Source organism: Pelodiscus sinensis, chromosome 2 (genome assembly GCF_049634645.1).
Source record: "Pelodiscus sinensis isolate JC-2024 chromosome 2, ASM4963464v1, whole genome shotgun sequence".
NCBI classification, from domain to species: domain Eukaryota; kingdom Metazoa; phylum Chordata; order Testudines; family Trionychidae; genus Pelodiscus; species Pelodiscus sinensis.
The window spans coordinates 48,407,093-48,427,317 of NC_134712.1; the positions used below are offsets into that span (position 1 = coordinate 48,407,093).

The 20,225-nt window shown below is 44.5% G+C and overlaps 1 protein-coding gene across 1 annotated transcript in view; it reads right to left on the reverse strand.

Annotated features, from left to right (window-relative positions):
• The window catches only part of CHMP4C (charged multivesicular body protein 4C), a 31,474-nt gene extending 11,249 nt beyond the window's left edge, over nucleotides 1–20,225 (reverse strand). The window contains exon 1 of the mRNA XM_075920464.1: nucleotides 19,828–20,225. Within this exon, the coding sequence (XP_075776579.1) occupies nucleotides 19,828–20,023 (196 nt within the window). The 5' untranslated portion in view covers nucleotides 20,024–20,225. The remainder of the gene's footprint in view (nucleotides 1–19,827) is intronic.

The window sequence follows — 20,225 nt, forward strand, 5'->3', positions numbered from 1 at the left end:
TCTGCTCCATTAACAGGCACTGGGAATTTATCAGACCCAGCTAGGAAGAGGTCAGGTTGTCCCTCTGAAGGGATTAGTCAGCTCAGTTGAGGAGAGATTTGCTGGAGAGGGAGGTTACTCCTGAGACTGGCCCTGGAGCTGACAGGTGCAGAGTGAGGCCCTTGGCAGCACCCATGGCTCAGGAAATAGCTTGGCAGGGTTGTGTTTTGTTTGTTTGTTTGTTTGTATCTATCCATGTGTTGAGGAACTAGCCTGAAAGAGCCTGGGATGTGGTGTTAGGCCTGCCTTGGTGGGAGAAAAGCCAACAGCCCTACGCTGCCCTTCCTCACTGGCATTTGTACCAGGAAAAGGATGCAGTTAAACTCTTTGTTTACTGTGGACAAAGTAGTACTCCTGCACCCTGTCATACTCTTCCTGCTCTCCCAGATCTCATTTTTTAAGCAGGTAGCATTGCATGTCACTTGGTGCTATAACTAGGGTTGCCAGATAGTCTCCCAAAAAATACCAGACGCGATATTTTTTTGGTCGAGCAACAACAACAAAAAAAACAAAAAAAAAAAAAAAAAAAAAAAAAGGAACGCGTGATAAGCAGCCCCCCCATTCTGGGGCACCCAGAGCAGCAATCACAACCCAGCCTCCCAAGCTGGGAGGCGGGACCATGATCGGTGCTGGGAGCCTGTGATTGCTCAGAAGCCTGGCGGGGGGAGTGGCTGCCCCTGCCAGGCTTCTGAGCAATCACCGGCTCCTAGCACCGATCGTGGCCCCACCTTCCAGCTGCTCCCTCCACCCATGCCAGGCTTCCGTCCCGTGCACACCCGGAAAAAAATCAGAGAATACCGGACATTGCACATGTCCAGTATTCTGATTTTTTTTAATGGGACAAAGCGCAAATACCGGACTATCTGGTAGAATACTGGACACCTGGTAACCCTAGCTATAACTAGCTACCAAATGGCTGACTGAGGTTATCTATTTTGTCTCATTCTAACTGCTTATCTTCAACAACACTGAGCTTAAACTAGATACTGCAGCACCTACCAATGAAGCCAAGACCCTTACACAGGTATAGAACAGTCACCATTGGTGACAGTTGCCCTGAAATGTACTGTGCTTTACTGATGAATGCCATGCATTATGTCTTATCGGTTGTATGAGGCCAAGTGTTTGAGTAGATTCTGAACTACTGACTATCTTGCAGTGCCTACAGCAAAGTGTTTTGGAAGGAGGAAATTGTAGTTACAACATCCTGCCACTCAAATGTACCCAAAATTGGAATGCTCAAATTCAAGATCCACCCAGTCTTGCTGGGCTGGTCCAGTGACTTCAGACGTGCTGAACCGGCATCATGTGCTCAGCCGACATCATGTAAAAAACCCTTGCCAGGCGGAACCAGAATTTCCACAACCTAAATACAGACCTTTTCAACAGACCTGAATTCCTTCCCTGCTTCACATACTCTCGCAAGTATTTTTCATGCTGGTTTTACACTGTCCTCTATTCCCCAAGTGAGAATCACATCTCTTTGCCTGCTTCAAATCAGTCAGTCAACCCTTTGCAGGGGCCACTTTATAATGGATTCACAGTTTTAAGGCTAAAAAGGTATTCTAACTTTCTGCATAGCACAAACAGTAATAGAGAGCTTTCAACTGCTCTAAGTGAAAGATTTTTTTGGGGGGGGGCTATATAAATGATGTATTAGGTGCCATTTGGCAGAAGAGTATGAATTGGGGGAAATGTCTGTTGAAAGGGAATGTAAATTAATAAGAGAAAAAAGGCATTTTTGAGCTGTGGAACTTAAAAATGGCATTAGTATTAGTGACTATTCATATTGATTATGACTTCGTTCTATACGTAGAAGTTACTTCTAAAATCTAGAGGGCTCTGAGTTGTATTTGATTTTCATGTAGTTAGCTGCCTGCCTTTAGGGTAACACACCATCTTTATTAACTCATTTAATTTAGCTTTTTCACTATGCACTTATGGAATGCATCACTTTGTAACATCAATTCATACATCTTTCACATTACCCAAGATATACAACATTCCCATGCCTCCACTTAATTAACCCGTATTTGTGAACTGAATACCACATTTGTTAGCTGTAATATTGCCACGTCTTACATCATCACATATATAATGTCCCTTCCAGGTTTAGTATTCTATGACTCTATAAGCAGCACCATCATAATACATACAGGTGAGGGAGTTACAGCTTTCCTGTCAATCTCAGATTTGAGTTTCTAAATATTGTAGATTCCAAGTCTCAAGTACAACGTGCAATTGATTTAAGGTTTTTCTTATTGCACATACATGACTCAAATATTTGTAACTGTGTTACAAGTAGATGGTAGCATTGTATTGAAATTCCTCTCAGAAATGCTACTATATAATTAATAATCCATCTGTAAAGGAAAAAACAAATAAAAGGACATCAAAAAAGCAAAGAAAGTGAGTACAGGAGAAACTTACTTCACCGAATGAGACTGAAAGAGGATGTTCTCCATTCCAAAGATTTCAGAAAAAGAACAGAACGAGGCAGGAAGAATCAGAGAATAATCTGAAGAAATAAACGTAACACCAATTTAACCAGGAACAGAACTATGTTTTCTTCAGGAGACAGTAAGCTCTTACATTAACATTAGTCTGCTCCTAAGAAGTTCTGAGTACCTGCAGCTCCCAGTGGAGTGAGAAGCAGTTACCACTGTTCAACAGCTCTCAAAAAATCAGGTGCAATATATTTCACCTTGAGTGAGGTGTCAGGGATCACTTGGGCCTGTCTAGCTATACAGTAGAGTCCCTATCATCCGACGTAAACGGGATCAACACATGGTCGGATTACCGAATATGTCGGATGATAGGGACTGCTGCCCTGGCAGGAGCCCCATCAGCTGCTCCTAGAGAGCACGGGAACAGCTGCTGCCGCCGCCGCTGCCACCAGAGAAGAAGCAGCCCCGGCAGGAGCCACATCAGCAGCTCCAGGGCACGGGGTGGGAGAACAACCCCACTTGCTGCTCCGTTGTCCCGGGCAGGAGCGGCAGCAGCTGCTCCAAGAGAGCAACGGGGCAGCAAACAGGGCCGTTGTCCCCGCCCGTGCTGTATCCAACCCTGCAGCTCCCAGGGACAATGTCTCCGGGATAATCCGGACTCCAGACTCCACTGTACAACTTGTAAGGTCTCCATTGTTGTACCAGCCATTAGAGCATCTCCCAGCACCTTGACTGAATTTATCCTCACAGCACCCTTATGAGATAGGAAGGTGCTGTTATCTAGAGCTATGTAAGTGATGGATTTTTCAGTTCGCCAGTCATTCCAGAAAACAGAAATATTCTGGACCAAACCTAAAATGAAATATTTCAATATTTCCAGCATGTTAAAAAAAATATACAAGTTTTGGTCAAATGAAATTGTTTTGTTCTAACAAAATAAACACATTGCTTTGATTTCAACCATTTTAATTTTTTGTTTCAATTAAAAAAACAACCCTGAAATAATGTTTTGAATCAAAACTAAATAAATATAAATGCTTCTTTATTAAAACGTCAAAAGATTTTTTTTCCCCCAACTAAAATATTTTGTGAAATCATGACAATTTCATCAAAAGATTTCAGTATCACCGAATCTGCATTTTGAGTATTTCCCTCCCCCCCAACTCTACTATTACCCTCATTTTAAACTGAGGCACTAAGCAACTTGCCCAGGGTCACACTGGAAGCCTATGGCAGAATAAGTCTAGGCTAGTGCCATAGCCACTGGACCATCCTTGCCTTCAGCAGTATGCTAAAGCCACACTAGGATTTTGTTCAGCTTCATACAGAGGACTAGAATGAAATGGATTGCTAAATTGTTATGATTACTTGTGTACACATGGAGAAAAAAGCTCCATGGTCAAAGTAATCATTGTGTCTATGGTAGGAAAATGTGGATCTTCAATTCTCCTCCAAAGCACCTCCACTGGGAGTAGCAATGGTATAAATAGTAGATTAGACAAGCATTTTCAGTGTCATATCATGAAAACTAAATCAAGATGAGATGAAAGAGTGATAAAAATGCCTGTGTTTTTGCTACTCAATGGCTTCTGTGATTGTTACCACCACCAGAGAATTATAAATCTAATCTTCCAAACTATAGACAGGAGCACAGTATTAGAAATGTTGTTGTTCACAGAGAAAATCCAAGTAGAATTCCCAAAAAGTGATTCCTAAAAGGATAGAGCTTCTATGACCCGTATGTGAAACTACACAACTTCATAATCCATTTACCCACATGTTTTCCATACAAAGTACAATTTCCACCTCACATTAGTGAAACAACACTTAAGGCTATATACTCAGTCGGTGTAAATCAGCATAGCTGTACTGACTTCAATAGTTCTGCCATTTATATAAGAACATTAGAAAGTCCATACTGGGTCAGAATAAAGGTCAATGTAGGCCAATCTCTTGTCTGCTGACAGTGGCCAATGCCAGGTGCCCCAGAGGAATGAACAGGAAATTAAGTGATTCATTACCAGTTTCTGGCAAACAGAGGCGAAGGACACCACCCTTGCGCATCACGGATAATAGCCATTGATGGATCAATCTTCCCTGTATTTATCTAGTTCTTTTTTGAGTCTTGTTACAGTCATGGTCTTTAGAACATCCTCTGGCAAGGAGTTCCACAGGTTGCCTGTGAGTTGTGTGAAATTTATTTGTTTTAAACCTGAAGCCTATTAATTTCATTTGGTGACCCTAGGTTCGTGTGTTGAGAGAGTAAACGCTTCATTATTTACTGTCTCCACACCAGTCATGATTTTGTAGATGCATTTACTCATTTACTCTCATAACACAAGAACGTAGGGTCACCAAATGAAATTAATCATATCCCCCCCCCCCGCAATTATCTCTTTTCTAATCTGTAAAGTCCCAGTCTTATTAATCTCTCCACATATGGAAGCTGTTCCATACCCCTAATCATTTTAGTTGCCCTTTTATGAACCTTTACATTGTTTTGGAGATCAGGTGACAACAGCTGCACACAGTATTCAACATGTGGGTGTACCATGGATTTATATATAGAGGCAATAGGACATTCTGTCTTATCTACACCTTTCCTGATAGTTGCTAATATTGATAGCTTTTTTGACTGCTCCTGAATGGATGTCTTCAGAGAAACTACCCATGATGATTCCAAAATGTCTTTCTTGACTGATTACAGCTAATTTAGAACACATTTGATATGTATTGTTAGAATCAGGAATTTTTAAATGAAGTTAGTAAATTGAGTAGTTTATAAACATTCTATTAACTATTCATTAGTCGATAGGCAGCCTGGCTCATTTCTGACTCACGCTAGTCTGGGACTAAACCCCAGTGTGGCTCTGCAAAGGGAAAGGCTTCTCAACTCCTACTGCCTTTTAATTAGAGCGCCGCAGCAGGGTTTGATCCTGGGCCCAGCACCAGCTGGGACTGAGCCAGGCTGCCTGCCCGGCCAAAGGAGCCTCTCCCCGTGGCCAGCCCGGATCCACTGCAGACAGGGGCTGCAGCAGACCAGGTCCCCGCTTGGACAGAGTTATCAGGTGGCTTTAAAAAAAAAAAAATTATACACACATACACACACTTGATCTCAGATGGGGGGGGGGAGAGAAGGGGGGACACCAACTGGGAGGGGAGCAGAGCTGGCCGGGAGGATGGGGGGGGAAGAGGAAAACCGACTGGTGGGAAGCAGGGGGGGCTGGAATGGGGGTGGGGGCAGCGGAGCTACACAGTCCTGTTTTTTGTTTCAGCTGCACCAGACTAACACGGCTACATTTCTACCACTAAAGATTAATATGTCACTCCTTGCTTCAACCTCCCTTCCAGAAGAGATATGTCCCTGCTGACAACAGGGTCTGCTCAGTAACGATCCAAAGGAGTACAGACCCATGTGCTTATTTTCATCATCTGATTCAGATGGGGTTAGGTTTTGTAGTTTCCACATCCAAATGCTGCACTTCTAAGACTTCTGGAAGCATGCTCCACACTTCGTCCTTCTCAGATTTTGGAAGGCATGTCAGATTCTTAAACCTTGGGTCAAATGCTGTAGCTATCTTTAGAAATTTCACGCTTCTTTGATTTTATCAAATTTGCAGTGAAAGCGTTTTTCAAAAGAACAACCTACCAGGTCATCATCTGACATGGCTATAACATGAAATACAACAAAATGTGCTTAAAACAGAGCAGGAAACATACAATTCTCCCCAAGGAGTTTAATCACAAATTTAATTAATGCATTATATTTGTATAACAAGCATCATCAGCATGGAAGCATGTTCTCTGGAATGGTGGCTGAAGCATGAAGAGGCATACAAATATTTAGCATATGTGGCATATAAATGCCTTGAAAGCCAGCTAAAAGTGCAATGAGAATGCTTGTTCTCACTTTCAGATGACACTGTCAATGTGAGCAGCATTATCTCCTGTAAATGTAAAACATTTCTCTTAGTGATTGGCTGAACAAGAAGCACGTTGGAGTGGATTTATAGGTTTTAAAGCAGGATTGGGCTACATAAGTGGCCTTCCATCTCAGCAGGCTGCAAGATTGTCATAATCAAGATAGTCTGTTGGGTTAGGATAGTTTTGCTAATTGTGCTAGATAACCTATAATTTGCAGAGTGACAATTAAACCGTAGCAGTGCTTTGACTGGATGCAGATGGAGCTCATGGCTCTCAGTCAATGTTGTGTGCCATCAGCACACGCCTCACTTCATGTACACCTGCTTTATGTCTGTGCATGTCGCTTTAGTATTAATCAGTAGGAAAAAACCTACAAAGGGAAACCAAATGAATTTGGCAACTCTGCACTTGGGCAAAAGGTAAACAAAATGACTAGTAGGCCATACGTAGAACCCTTGATGGGCCACAGGTTGCCCACTACTACTCTAAAGTTTTACATTTTTTAACTGCATTCCAAAACAACCACACACTGTATTTATATGTTGCACTTGCACAAGAAGTGAAAATAAGGGTTCCGTGATAAAATTCCATTACAATAACATTGTGATTTAAAAATAATTAATATTATGTGATTTTTGTTTTTAAGTATGTGCAATTAAACTAAAACTCCACCATGAAGCCTCAAGGAGTTTCATGCCAGTTTCATACCATGGATGAAGGAGGAGAGTGAGAATGAACAATGAGCGAAAAATTAAGACCTTGGTATTAGGCATAATGGATGGTCCGAATAAGAGAGAGGCAGACCCCATGGAGAATGGGTAGATGATGTAGTAGATTGGTGGGGAGCTCATCTCCAGAAACTAACCCACTCTGCACTGGACAGGGAAAGATGGAAGGAAATAGTTGGGAGGCATCAGATACCAACGGGCATTGAGCCCATGGTTGTTGTTGATGATGAATTAAACTAAATGTTGATCTTATGATCTTGTTTAGCATTTGTTTATTATTATCCTCACTTATTTGTGGCTACTTTTTCAGCTCCATATATTAGACTATTAGGGGTTCCGCAAAATTCTTTCAAGTTTAAAAGGGTTCCTTGGCCAAATAAAATTGGGAAACACTGGCCTAAAGTGTAATTTCTTTGCTATGAATCATTTCATTTACAGCATTTGAACAGAACAGGTTTCCAGAATAAAAGGCAATATTGGCTTAGGAGCCCATATTGTTAACAGTAAAAAGTCCCTCCCCTTGTGATATTTACGAACTTCGCAGGCTCAGGCTTTCAACTTCCATTGTTTTCACAGAAATCTGGCAACATACTGATAAGAATTAGTCTGTAAATTTTTTTAAGAACTGAAGCCAAACCTCAAGGGACTTTTTCTACTTTTGGAGATCAAAGTTTAGTTACCTAGAATTCAGATAATTGAGGTTCCATTGTACCATGTGTCACACAGCCATCAGACGTATGCTGCACCATAGCTTTTAAATAGTCTCCTTGACCCCGTCAGTGTGCCAGACCTCTGAAGGGTAGGCCACACAGCCTCACTGCTTCCTGGACCAAACTACAGGGCTCCAGCAACCCTGCTTCACACCATGAGATCTGCTCAGCGACTCCAACTGAGGCAGATTCCTACTAGAGACATGTACATTTCCCAGAAGTATTTGCAGCCCAGCCAGATTTGCCATGACACCCCAGATAACATTTTTCAAACAGATGGGGATTTATTACTTAATTGGAATGCAGCTCTGGAAGTCCTTAGGTTAAGATAAAGAAATAATTAAAGCAGGAGTCCATTTTTGTCAAGCCAAAGCAATTCACCAGTCAAGCTGTAGCAAACACCATTTTTAAGCTCTGGCTCTCTGACCTCCTTAGTCAGATCCATAAAGAGCTCCCAGACTCTTCCCAAAGTCAGATCGTCATCTTCTGTTCCAGCTCAGTCCTTGTTTTCCAGGCAGGGCCATGAGGTGTTCACAATCCATGCAGGTAAGAGCTTCCAGGAATTGAGTCACTGGAACTTTCCTCCTAGGGAAATTCTGCACCCTTTGCAAGGTGCAGAATTCCTACCTTCTGCAGATTTCTTGGCTCCCCTGCAAAAAGAAATAGGGGAGCAAAGAAAATTGTGGGGAACACATGCCCCATCTGCAGCAGTTTGAGCATGCCTGCTGGGAGCAGCTGGCAACACAGAATAGATGGGGGAGAAGGAGGTGAGCATTCTTGGAAAGACATTAAGGGAATATGGCTGGGCATCTGGCTGTCTGGGAATGAGTAAAAGAATCCCTCTAAATCACTACTGCTGAAACCTCGGCTTGGAGGCCTAGAGCCATGTGTGAAGCAGGCTGTATTCTGGAAGCAGAGCAGAAATGCAACAACTAAAAAGGCAGAGCTGCTGGTGTTTGGCACTTATTTCCATTCTTCATCAATTAAGGCTCTTATACCTTGCCAGAATGCTGTACAGCAGGGTGTTGTATCATGCAAGCAAGGTACTAACAAACTTTATTTACCAAAGGTGAAACCTCTTTACAAAGCTACTGCTGCCCCCTCTGTAGCTCTCACTTAGCCTTAGCTCCTCTCCTCCCCCTTCCTTCCTATTTCCTGTGCTTCCAGACTCCCAACAGCCAGTGCTCCCAGTTCTAATCATTACAAGCAGCATCTAAAACATCACACAGGGCTACTCAACTTTGGAAGGCCAGGGGGCCACAATGATACACATAGCACATGCCGAGGGCGGCAACTTAAGTGTGGTTGAATATACATGTAAACAGATATGCAAATAGCTTCTTTCTCTGATGGGCATGACTGCAAAGATTAAGCCTTAAGCCACGGTGCCAGACCCAAACATGACCAGTGTGAGCCAGTCAGCACCTCTCAGGCTCTGCCCACAAGGCTAAGTAGCCAGCACTTCCCACAATGCCCAGGTGCTCCCAGAACCTCCTCTTCCCTGCACTCGTCTGTTGCAGCCAGCCTGTCCGCTTGCATCTTTCAATGCTCACCCCTCCTGGGAGACGCCTCGCCATTGCGGAGTGTGTTCCCAGTGGAAGCCATGTTCAAAGGATCCCACCCACAGGCCATGTATTGAGCCCCATGTAAACCCAAACCATACCATGGGCCGCATATTGAGTAGCAGGAACCTTATTGTTACAATAACAACTTTACAATAATTGAATCCTCGGCTAGTAAGGTCTATGTGCTTTCTGGCTTCCCCCCCACCCCCCTCCTCCTCCTCTTCCTCCTCCTTCCTGTGCCAGAAAGGAACAATGAGGTTAGATTACAGCTCAGGATCTATTTCATTTATATGTTTACACAAAAATGCAGGACAATCATTACAAAACTGTTTGACTTTCTGCTGTGAAAGTCAGCACAATTTAAAGCGACATTCTACTTCATAGAGCACCAAACACCAAAATGAAAGTAATGTTATGTAAACGAAAATCCAGGGTTATAATTGGAATATGGGGTCTTGGTTACCACATATTTTAACCTAACCTTCATGTGTTTCTAAACGCTCAATGATTATTGCAATTTTTATCTGTATTGTAGTTTAAATAAATTACCAACGTAAGTGAAACTGGTGTGATTATATTGCATCAGTCTGACAAATAAAATATGCAGAACTTTGCATTTTTGATGCAGAATCTTTTATTTTTTGACACAGGATTCCCCTAGGAGTACAGCTTGCATGATCTCTCTGAACCAGTGATGAGCAACCAAGACTAGGAGGGCCATATGAGTGGCCCGCCATCTCAGTGGTGGACAACCTGGGGCCCACTGGGACTCCACCCAGGGTCCGCACACCTCTTTTCTGCCCCCTTCCTCCATGCCTCACACACTGGAGCTCTGCACTTACTACTCCTTCCTAGACCTTTCGGAGCACCATGATTCTGCTGATTCGTGCTCTGTCCCCGCTCCTTCCTCTTCCTCCCACAGCATGAACAGGTGGGAACAACTGATTCACCACATTCAAGGTCTAGGAGGGAGGAGGAGGAGTGGAGGCAGAGCATGAATCAGCAGATTCATGTCTGTCAGTGCTGGGAGGAGGGGAAAAGCGTAGGAAGTGTGGGGCTCCAGTGCCCCAGTATGCAAGAGTAGGGTTATCATACATCCGGTTTTTCCCCCAGACATGTCCTCGTTTTCTCTTGTTAAATATGCAGCCAGCCAGCTTTTTTAAATGGCAAAAAATGTCCAGGATTTTGCCCTGCAAAGAGGATTGGGGAAGGGCTGGGGCACATGCCTGTCAAATGCCATTCATGGCCACTCTGTGCACGTGCCCTAGGCCAGAGCCTGGAGGGAAAAGCACGTGGCTGTGGCGGCAGCAGTTCCAGTGAGACCCAGGGTAGCTCTGATGTGTGTGGGGGGGGGGGAATTGGCTCCTCCCACAGTCACTCCACGTTACCCTCCTCCCCACTAGATTATGTCCCCCGACTCTGCGGGAGGGGTGAGGGCACTGGGTTAGAGCAGGAGGCTGGGGGTGCCTGGCTCTAGGGAAGGGGAAGGGCATTGGGTTGGAGCGGGGAACCTGGGGGTGCCTGGCTCTGGGGGAGGGCATGGGCACTGTGTTAGAGCAGGGAACTGGGTGTTGGAACTTCTGGCTGCTTTCCTTTCCCGTAGCTGGGCAGTGGGTCTGTTGGTTTGATTTGGGGGTTCCGGTCTTAGCTCTGTGAAGACTGTGGGAGCTGGGGCTTGGTGGGGCGGGCAGGGGAAAGGGAAGTAGAATTTCTGGGTTCCTTTTCTAGCTATGCCATTTCTCTCCTCGGTACCTTGAACTTCATGTCCCAGGATCGGCTCCAGCCAGCGGCCTCTCTGGCCCCCCACTCTCTCTTCTTGGCCCCGCAGCAGCTCGGGATGCTGGCTGGTTGGCAGCGCCACTGGAGCCCGCGCTGCCACATGTCTCAGGGCGGTGTGGCAAAGAAGCAGGAGCCTGGCATGCAGCATCCCCTCACACCATGAGAGTCAGTGGGGGCAGTGGCATCCCCCAGCAGCAGCAGCCAGAGCCGCGAGCTTGGTTATCTAAGGTGTTTGTACACCAATGCGAGAAGTCTGGGTAACAAACAGGAAGAACTGGCCCAGTCCAGGAACTATGATTTGATTGGGATAACAGAGACTTGATGGGATGACTTGCATGACTGGGGCGCTGTCATGGAAAGGTATAAACTGTTCAAGAAGAACAGGCAGGGGAGAAAAGGAGGAGAAGTTGCACTGTATGCAAGAGAGCACTATGATTGCTCAGAACTCCAGTACATAGAAGGAGAAAAGCCTGTTGAGAGTCTACGGGTCAAGTTTACAGGTGTAAGCAACAGCAGTGATGTTGTGGTTGGTGTCTGCTACAGGCTGCCAAATCAGGTGGATGAGGTAGATGAGGCTTTCTTCAGACAACTGAGAGAAGTTTCCAGATCGCAGGCCCTGGTTCTCATGGGGGACTTTAATCACCCAACATCTGTTGGCAGACCAATATGGCAGTACACAGACAATCCAGGAAGTTTTTGGAGAATGTTGGGGATAACTTCTTGGTACAAGTGCTGCAGGATCCGACTAGAGGTTGTGTGCAGCTTGACCTGCTGCTCACAAACAGGGAGGAGCTAATAGGGGAAGTAGAGGTGGGTGACAACCTGGGAAGCAGTGATCATGAGATGGTCAATTTTAGGATCCTGACCAAAGAAAAGAGTAGTAAAATACACACCTTCAACTTCAGAAAAGCATATTTTGACTCCTTCAGAAACCTAATGGGCAGGATTCTCAGGGATGCTAACATGAAAGGGAAAGGAGCCCAGGAGAGCTGGCAGTATTTTAAAGAAGACTTATTGAAGGTACAGAAAGAAAAATCATTCCAATGCATAGCAAGAGAAGCAAATATGGTAGGAGACTGGATTGGCTCACCGGGGAAATCCTAGGTCAACTTAAGCACGAAAAGGGAGCTTACAAAAAGTGGGAACTTGGACAAATGACCAGGGAGGGGTATAAATGTATAGCTCGAGAATGCAGGGGAGTTATCAGGAAGGCGAAAGCGCAATTGGAATTGCAACTCGCAAGGGACGTGAAGAATAACAAGAAAGTTTTCTACAGGCATGTTAGCAAGAAGAAGGTGATCAGAGAGGGTGTGGGGCCCTTACTGGATGAGGGCAGTAACCTAGTGACAAATGATATGGGGAAAGCTGAAGTACTTAATGGGACAGTGGACAGCCCTTGGAGGGGGAAAGAACAGGTTAGGAACTATTTAGAAAAGCTAAACGTACATAAATCCATGGGTCTGGACTTAATACATCTGAGAGTACTGAGGGAGTTGGCAAATGTAATTGAGGAGCCTTTGGCCATTATCTTTGAAAAGTCATGGAGCTCAGGAGAGATCCCAGATGATTGGAAAAAGGTAAATGTAGTGCCCATCTTTAAGAAAGGGAAGAAGGACAATCCAAAGGAACTATAAGCCGGTCAGTCTTACCTCAGTCCCTGGAAAAATCATGGATGGGATCCTCAAGGAATCCATTTTGAAGCACGTGGAAGAGGGGAAGGTGATCAAGAATAGTCAGTATGGATTCATGAAGGGCAAGTTGTGCCTGACCAATCTGATTAGCTTCTATGATGAGGTAACTGACTCTGTGGATACGGGGAAGTCAGTGGATGTGATATACCTTGACTTTATCAAGGCTTTTGATACGGTCTCCCACAACATTCTTGCCAGCAAGTTAAGGGAATGTGGATTGGATAAATGGACGGTAAGATGGATAGAAAGCTGGCTGGAAAGTTAGGCCCAGTGGGTAGTGATCAACAGCTCGATGTCAGGATGGCGGTCAGTTTCCAGCGGAGTGCCCCAAGGATTGGTTCTGGGACCGGTTTTGTTCAACATCTTTATTAATGACCTGGATGAGGGAATGGATTGCACCCTCAGTAAGTTTGCAGATGACACTAAGCTAGGGGAAGAGGTACACATGCTGGAGGGCAAGGATAGAGTCCAGAGTAACTTAGACAAATTGGAGGATTAGGCCAAAAGAAATCTGATGAGGTTCAACAAGGACAAGTGTAGAGTCCTGCACGTAGGATGGAAGAATCCCAAGCATGTTTACAGGCTGGTGACCAAGTGGCTAAGTAGCAGTTCTGTAGAAAAGGACCTGGGGATTACAGTGGATGAGAAGCTGGACATGAGTCAACAGTGTGCCCTTGTAGCCAAGAAGGCTAATGGCATACTAGGTTGCATTAAGAGGAGCATTGCCAGTCAGTCCAGAGATGTGATTATTCCTCTTTACTCGGCTCTGGTGAGGCCACATCTGAGTAGTGTGTCCAGTTCTGGGCCCCCAATTACAGGAAGGATGTGAATGCATTGGAGAGGGTCCAGCGGAGGGCAACCAAAATGATTAGGGGGCTGAAGCATATGGCCTACGAAGAGAGGCTGAGAGAGTTGAGTCTGTTTAGTCTTCAGAAACAAAGAGTGAGGGGGGATTTGATAGCAGCCTTCAACTTCCTGAAGGGAGGTTCCAAAGAGGCTGGAGAAAGGCTGTTCACAGTAGTGATGGATGGCAGAACAAGGAGCAATGGTCTCAAGTTGCAGTGGGAGAGGTCCAGGTTGGATATTCGAAAAAACTATTTCACTAGGAGGATGGTGAAACACTAGAATGTGTTACCTAGAGAAGTAGTGGAGTCTCCATCTCTAAAGGTGTTTAAGTCTCAGCTTGACAAAGCCCTGGCTGGGTTGATTTAATTGGGATTGATCCTGCCTTGGGCAGGGGGCTGGACTTGATGGCCTTCTAAGGTCTCTTCCAGCTCTATGAGTCTATGTGCAGGGTCAAGTTTGCTGGCTCCCGTAGGGTTGCCAGATGGTTTCAACAAAACCGGACACACTTGACATTACATCGCAATCGACATTACATCTTATTTAGAAAATACCGGACACTTTTATTTTCTAATTTGTTTCCTGAACAGAAAGCTCAAATAATGGACTGTCCGGCTCAAAACCAGACACCTGGCAACCCTAGGCTCCCGAGCCTGGCCTCCTGTGCAAGTGGAGCAGCCGCTGCCACAGTGGCACCGGCAGGCACCAGGTGTCCTCTTTTTTGAATGTTCAAATATGGTAACTCTACGCAAGAGGCATGGGGAAGAAGGGAGCAGACAGGGGGTGCATAGGCCGCATGCAGAGTCCCAGTGGGTCACATGCAGTGCGTGGGATGCAGATTGCCCACCACTCCTCTGGGCCCTTTGTTGATATAGGTCAATTTCAGCCAGTTTTTTTAACAACTCTATTTATTCCACTCAGGAAGGGAGATGACACAAACACCTATCTCTTGTGCTGATTCCAGAGCAGCGATAATCCTTTTAACTCAATGAGTAGCAATGCAATGAATGAGGAAAACTGAAGCACACACTGACTTCATAAAACTATGTTTAGAAGTGAGCAAGGTGTGCCTCCCACATGACAGCCACTAGATGTGTTCTGTAAGAGTACTGATTAGTATGATTCTCTTTTCCCCAGTGGGTCAGATTTTAATCTCACACTGGTGAAAATAAGGAGTATTGCGAAAAGTCAATGGAATGGTAACAGTGTAAATGATGGCAGGATCAGGCCCATAATTCTTAAAAACCTTGTGGGAGAAAATTGTGTATGTTTGCTATGAGTAGCACAACACAATTCTAAGGCAGATTTTTAAAAATGGAAAGGAAAGGAAAGCTGGCTGTAACACAAGGTACAATAAAGATGCTGGGGAAGTTTCCACACACAACTCTGCCAATCTACTTCAATTCTCAGGTGACACACACTCTGCCATTGAAATGATAGACTTGTTTTGTGGTAACACGAAACTGTTGCATCATTGCTCAACTTCAAAAACCTTATGACTACAAGTCATTTACAAGGAACGCCAGAACATAAGGCATACCCAAATGCATCAATACCACATTTGCAGCAGGGTCTATTAGTAATGCCCTAAAATTGTTATCCCGTGCCTCCACCTAGGGTTTGTCATCACCAATCTGCTGTATGGACTTCTGGTTCTTTAGTGAAACTTTGTTCCTGGTCACAAACGATATATCCACCTTTTACTTGTTCAGTTTATTTTCACTCAACTTTTAATATTCATAAAAGGTGCCAGACTGAGACCACAATCTAATTAAATCAATGCAGCCTAGGCAGCTTCATGGCAGATTTCCCCAACCTGCCTTACAAATGAATCTCAACTCTGAACTGTAGGGAACACCTCTAGCCATGGAAAGAGGTTTCATTCTCTATGCCAGTGATTTTAAAACTAAGGGTTGCAACCCACTAGCGTGTCACCTTGCTGTAGGGTGACTGGATGACCAGGAGGAGCGCTACAGCAGGCTTCCTCCCTGTCCTGACACTGCAAACCCTGCTGCCCCCCAGAAACAGCAAGCTGTTGGTCCAGCTTCTAAGTGGAACTGGATGGGGCTCCCTGCATTGCCTCCATCCTGAGCATCAGCTCTGAGGACCAGTGCCTGTGAGCAAAAGCAGTGTACAAAGCCACTTATGCACCACTGCCTATGAACCAGACCTGCTGCCAGCCACTTCCAGGGTGCAGTGCAGTCCATGGTGCCAGGACAGGCAGGAAGCTTGCCTTGGCACCCATGCTGCAATACTTACTGGGAGCTGGCAGATGAAAGCCATTCCCAAACCCTGAACACCAACCCCCTACTCCAGCCCTGAGTGTCTCCAAACCTAGTGCCCCCCCCTACACTCCAAACACCTAATCTCCATCCAACCCAAGAGCCTGCACCCACCCTGAAACCCACCTCCAGAGCTTCTTCTCACACTCTGAACCCCTCTGCCCTGCCACCCAGCCTGCAGCCCCCTATATACTCCAAAATCCTCATCCTAGCCCATCCCAGAACCTGCACACTTCACCTCCAAACACTGCCGCCCCCCACCCCATCAACCCATCCTGGTCCCTCTCCATATCCCTCACTCTACTCAAAAGATATAATTAGGTTGGATTGCAGAGTCCTTTGCCTTTCTACTGAAATTGTAGTGGATGGAAGTTCTTCTGATGTGGATACCACTCTACAAAACACTGCACAGAAAACACCAGTGCATTCCATGTGGGCAGACATACTCCCAGTGAGTAATAATCTCTTTTGGCCACTACTGACCTGAGGCTGCATTTTAACTCCTAAGAATTCAGTGGTAACAAATAAGGAGCCCGTGTCTAATAATTTCGCCTTCCTTTCCTCTCACATGTATGCCATTTAAAAAAAAATTACTCTTTATCCTTTTGATTTTTTTTCCAGCAACCAGAGAGAACCAAAGAAGAGTCCAGGCTCACAGCAGGGGTCAATAGGTTTAGCTACATTAACTTATCTCTAGCAAAGGATGTGGCACAATGAGATTGCAGATTCACTACGGACAAGTGATTGTCTATGGGGCCCAAAGAGATTTCAAAGCTGTTGTGGAAGGAAACAAAGCTTGTAATGAAAGCACCAACACAAAGAATCCCAACTTGTATCCTGGCCAGAGAGAAAACCTGTTAGTATAGCTTCACTGAGATATTAAGATGAAAAAGGTGAAAATAGTCTGTGGCTACATTTGTAAATAATTTCAGACTAAGATACAGAAACTGGACAGTTGTATTCTCAATAATTATGAGTGAGGAAGACGACAGATTCTAATATCTTGCATAGAGAATATAGTATAGTTATCAAATCAGAAGTTTGGGGCTGGCTGATGTTATTTATGCAAAGTCTTTTCAGGAATCCTTTGACCTCATGGAAAACTGGGCATAAACAGGACCTTATTTATGTTAGCATAGCTAAGCTTAGACTCATGTACCTGGAATCTTGTGAGGTCATTCATATTCAGCCAGTATGCATTCTGTATGAGATGTGCAAAATTCTGTAGTGGATGCACCTCACACACTTCTAGTGTAGGTACACAAGGCCTCTCAGATCATGCAATTACAAATAAGTTGTTCCCAATGCCCACTCCCTCCTGAAATATTAACCTCTGCCAAGAAAAGTAAAATGAAACTTGTGCTCACTCCATCTCTTGTAGTCCCAGTTCATGTTACAAGTTTAGCTAGGTACTGCCTATTTTCCTTTCAACTAAATATTTTGCAAAATATACTATGGTTATGTTATTAAATATAATCTGTGGTAATTAAAACACATGACTCTCAAAACAAATTAAAAGGATGTATTTTGGGAGATAGTATACTTGCTTTTATTATCTATTCACTGGGTAATTTTCAAAATTTGATCGTTTGCAGTTGTTGTTCTCAATCGGAAACACAGAGGTCTTCCAGAGGATAAGCTATTAGCCTAGTTTTACAAGAAGCTACATTAAAAGCACTATTAAACTCAATACAAACTAAAATGTTATGCAGACAAAATGAGAAAGTAGTAATTTTTCAGTAATAATACAATATCAGTTTGGTATTTTATGTCTGAGTTTCATAAGCAGGTACTTTTTCAGGGAGACAAAACTTTGGCTACGCAAGAAAAATCAGACTCCTGAAAGAGATACAATTGTCTGGAAAGGCTGAGAACCACAGATTCACAGTTCCTCTCTCTCTCTCTCTCTCTCTCTCTCTCAATTTCTACTTTGTTGATTTTACTCACTTTCCTCTTGTTCTGACATGGTTATCTACATAGCAGTCCTTTTTAAATTAAAATATTTTCTCCAAAGATAATCAGGAGTTAAAGTACAGTAAACCTAAAGCACAGCTAAGAGACTACCCTTAATAATCAGCCTTCTGTGAGATTTCTCCAATGTATTCCCCCATGTATTTATATTACATTATATTAGCCTGTATTCATCAATAGAAATATCACTTAAAGCGGGAAAAGCACTACTGAAATAAAGACCAGTCTGCCTACTAGCACAGCACAATTTTAGCAGCATATTAAACTTTAAACCAAAAAAAGGCTTGTTGAATACAAAGACCTTGCATACGTTGTCTCTTACAGTATTTGTAGAAGGGTGACATGTTTCAAAGCAATAATCCTATACTGAAGATTATAATTTCAGCACCATGGTTGACTAACAGTTAAAAATCCCACCACTGAGCTGTTAACAGTGAACTTAAATTAAAGAGGCTTAAGTTTCTGCAGAAAAAAAAAACAGCTTGATGCAACTCTAGTCAACTAATTTCCAAGGTTGTTCATGTTTCCATGCTTTTAAAACTCAATTATGTATCAAAGTAAAAAGGCCTGCTTCTGCACTCTCAGAAGTTAATGGGATTTTTGTCATCGACTTCAACAGGAAAAAGACCACATTCATACTATACCACTTCCACAATGTTGATTGCTTCCTATAGCTAAATGAAGAAAGATGGTGTAGTTACTAAGGCCCTGTGTAGGGAAATGTTATTTCCCTGTTCTACCATAGATTTCCTATCATTTAATTCATTTATATACCTCTGTAAATGTTTTGCAAACTCACCATAGTGTGGTAAGAATAAATCTATAAATAGTTGGAAATGCTCAGGTACTTCAGCAACAGAAGCTACTTTTTCCTCTGCTGCAAAGTTGGTGCTTCATTTTACCACCTGAAGGCCAGAGTGCGTGGCTCTTATTTATAGTGGTGCAAAGGATTGTTCACAAGTACATCCCACTGATATCAACAGAATGTAAGGTGCAAAGTACTAGTTAAGATGTATAAGGGCATCATAATCTGGCCCATAGTTAATAAGTTATTTAAGGGCAAGACAATCTGTTCCATACTCACAATTAAGCTGAAAAGCACTGAATACACAAAGCTTTTCTTGTATGGCACTAGTGTGTATAAACATGAACACACACCACTTCTGACTTCACACAAACATTTATACTGTTTAGCTGGAATGGCTCTAGGAAGTCATAAAAGAAACCAAACACCATGTACATGCAGGTTTAAAAATAGAATAGACTTTAGTATGGGCCAATGCTCTCCTACAAGATCTTCCAACTTGCCTATTTTTCTCTGTGATACAAAAATGTGGCACATAATAAAGGAATGGAATAAATATTGATGCACAGTTGGTCTCCTCCACCTGGAAGTATTTAAACTCATGGAGAATATTAAAATTATTTAAAATGTCATATTGGGAGATAAACTAAGATGAACCTATCCCTGTACTGTCCTATATGCCCACGCTCAAAGAGAAAATTACACCTGAATTCATCTGCTTCTGGTGTTAATTACAAGGTACAAGACAAACATCACTTTCCATTCAAATAAGCTGACAGGCCATTGCCTAGCTAGCATTTACACTGGATGCCAGCGGTGGCTCTACACCGCACTGTCCTTGCAAAGGCCTCCAATGCCTGGAAATTGCCCTAAGAATAGCTGCGAGTTACGTCTCCTCGCACCGCAAACTCCCCCGCAGGTGCACTGCGGCAGCTTTGGCAGGCTCCCTGTAGGGGGAGCTCGCCTCGCGGGCTGGGCAGTGACCGCGGGGCGTGGGCGCCAGGTGGCTGCAGGTGCGGGCAGAGGAAGGGGGCTCCTGTCACCTCTCTTGTTGCCGGTGCCGTGGTGCTTGGCCGCAGCCAGCTCCCGCTGGATCCTGGTCTCCAGATACTCCTGCTTCTTGGTGAGCATCTCCTCGGTCTCCCGCAGCCGGGCCAGCGCCTCCTGGGGCGTGGGGCCCGCGCGCCCCTTGGCGCGCCCGGAGCTGCCGCCCTTGAACAGCTTGCCGAGCTTGCTCATGGCTGCAGCCTCTGGTGAGCGCTCAGCGAGCCGCCCGCAGCCAGCGCATCTCCCGAGCGCCCGGCCGAACAGCGCTGGCAGGAGGCGGAAGCTGCCGGGCGGGCAGGGGGCGGGGCCTGTGACGCACACGCGCCTCACACCTGAGACAGGTGTCACAGGAGACTCCGCCTCCCTCGAGCCCTTTGGACGCTGGTCCTCACCG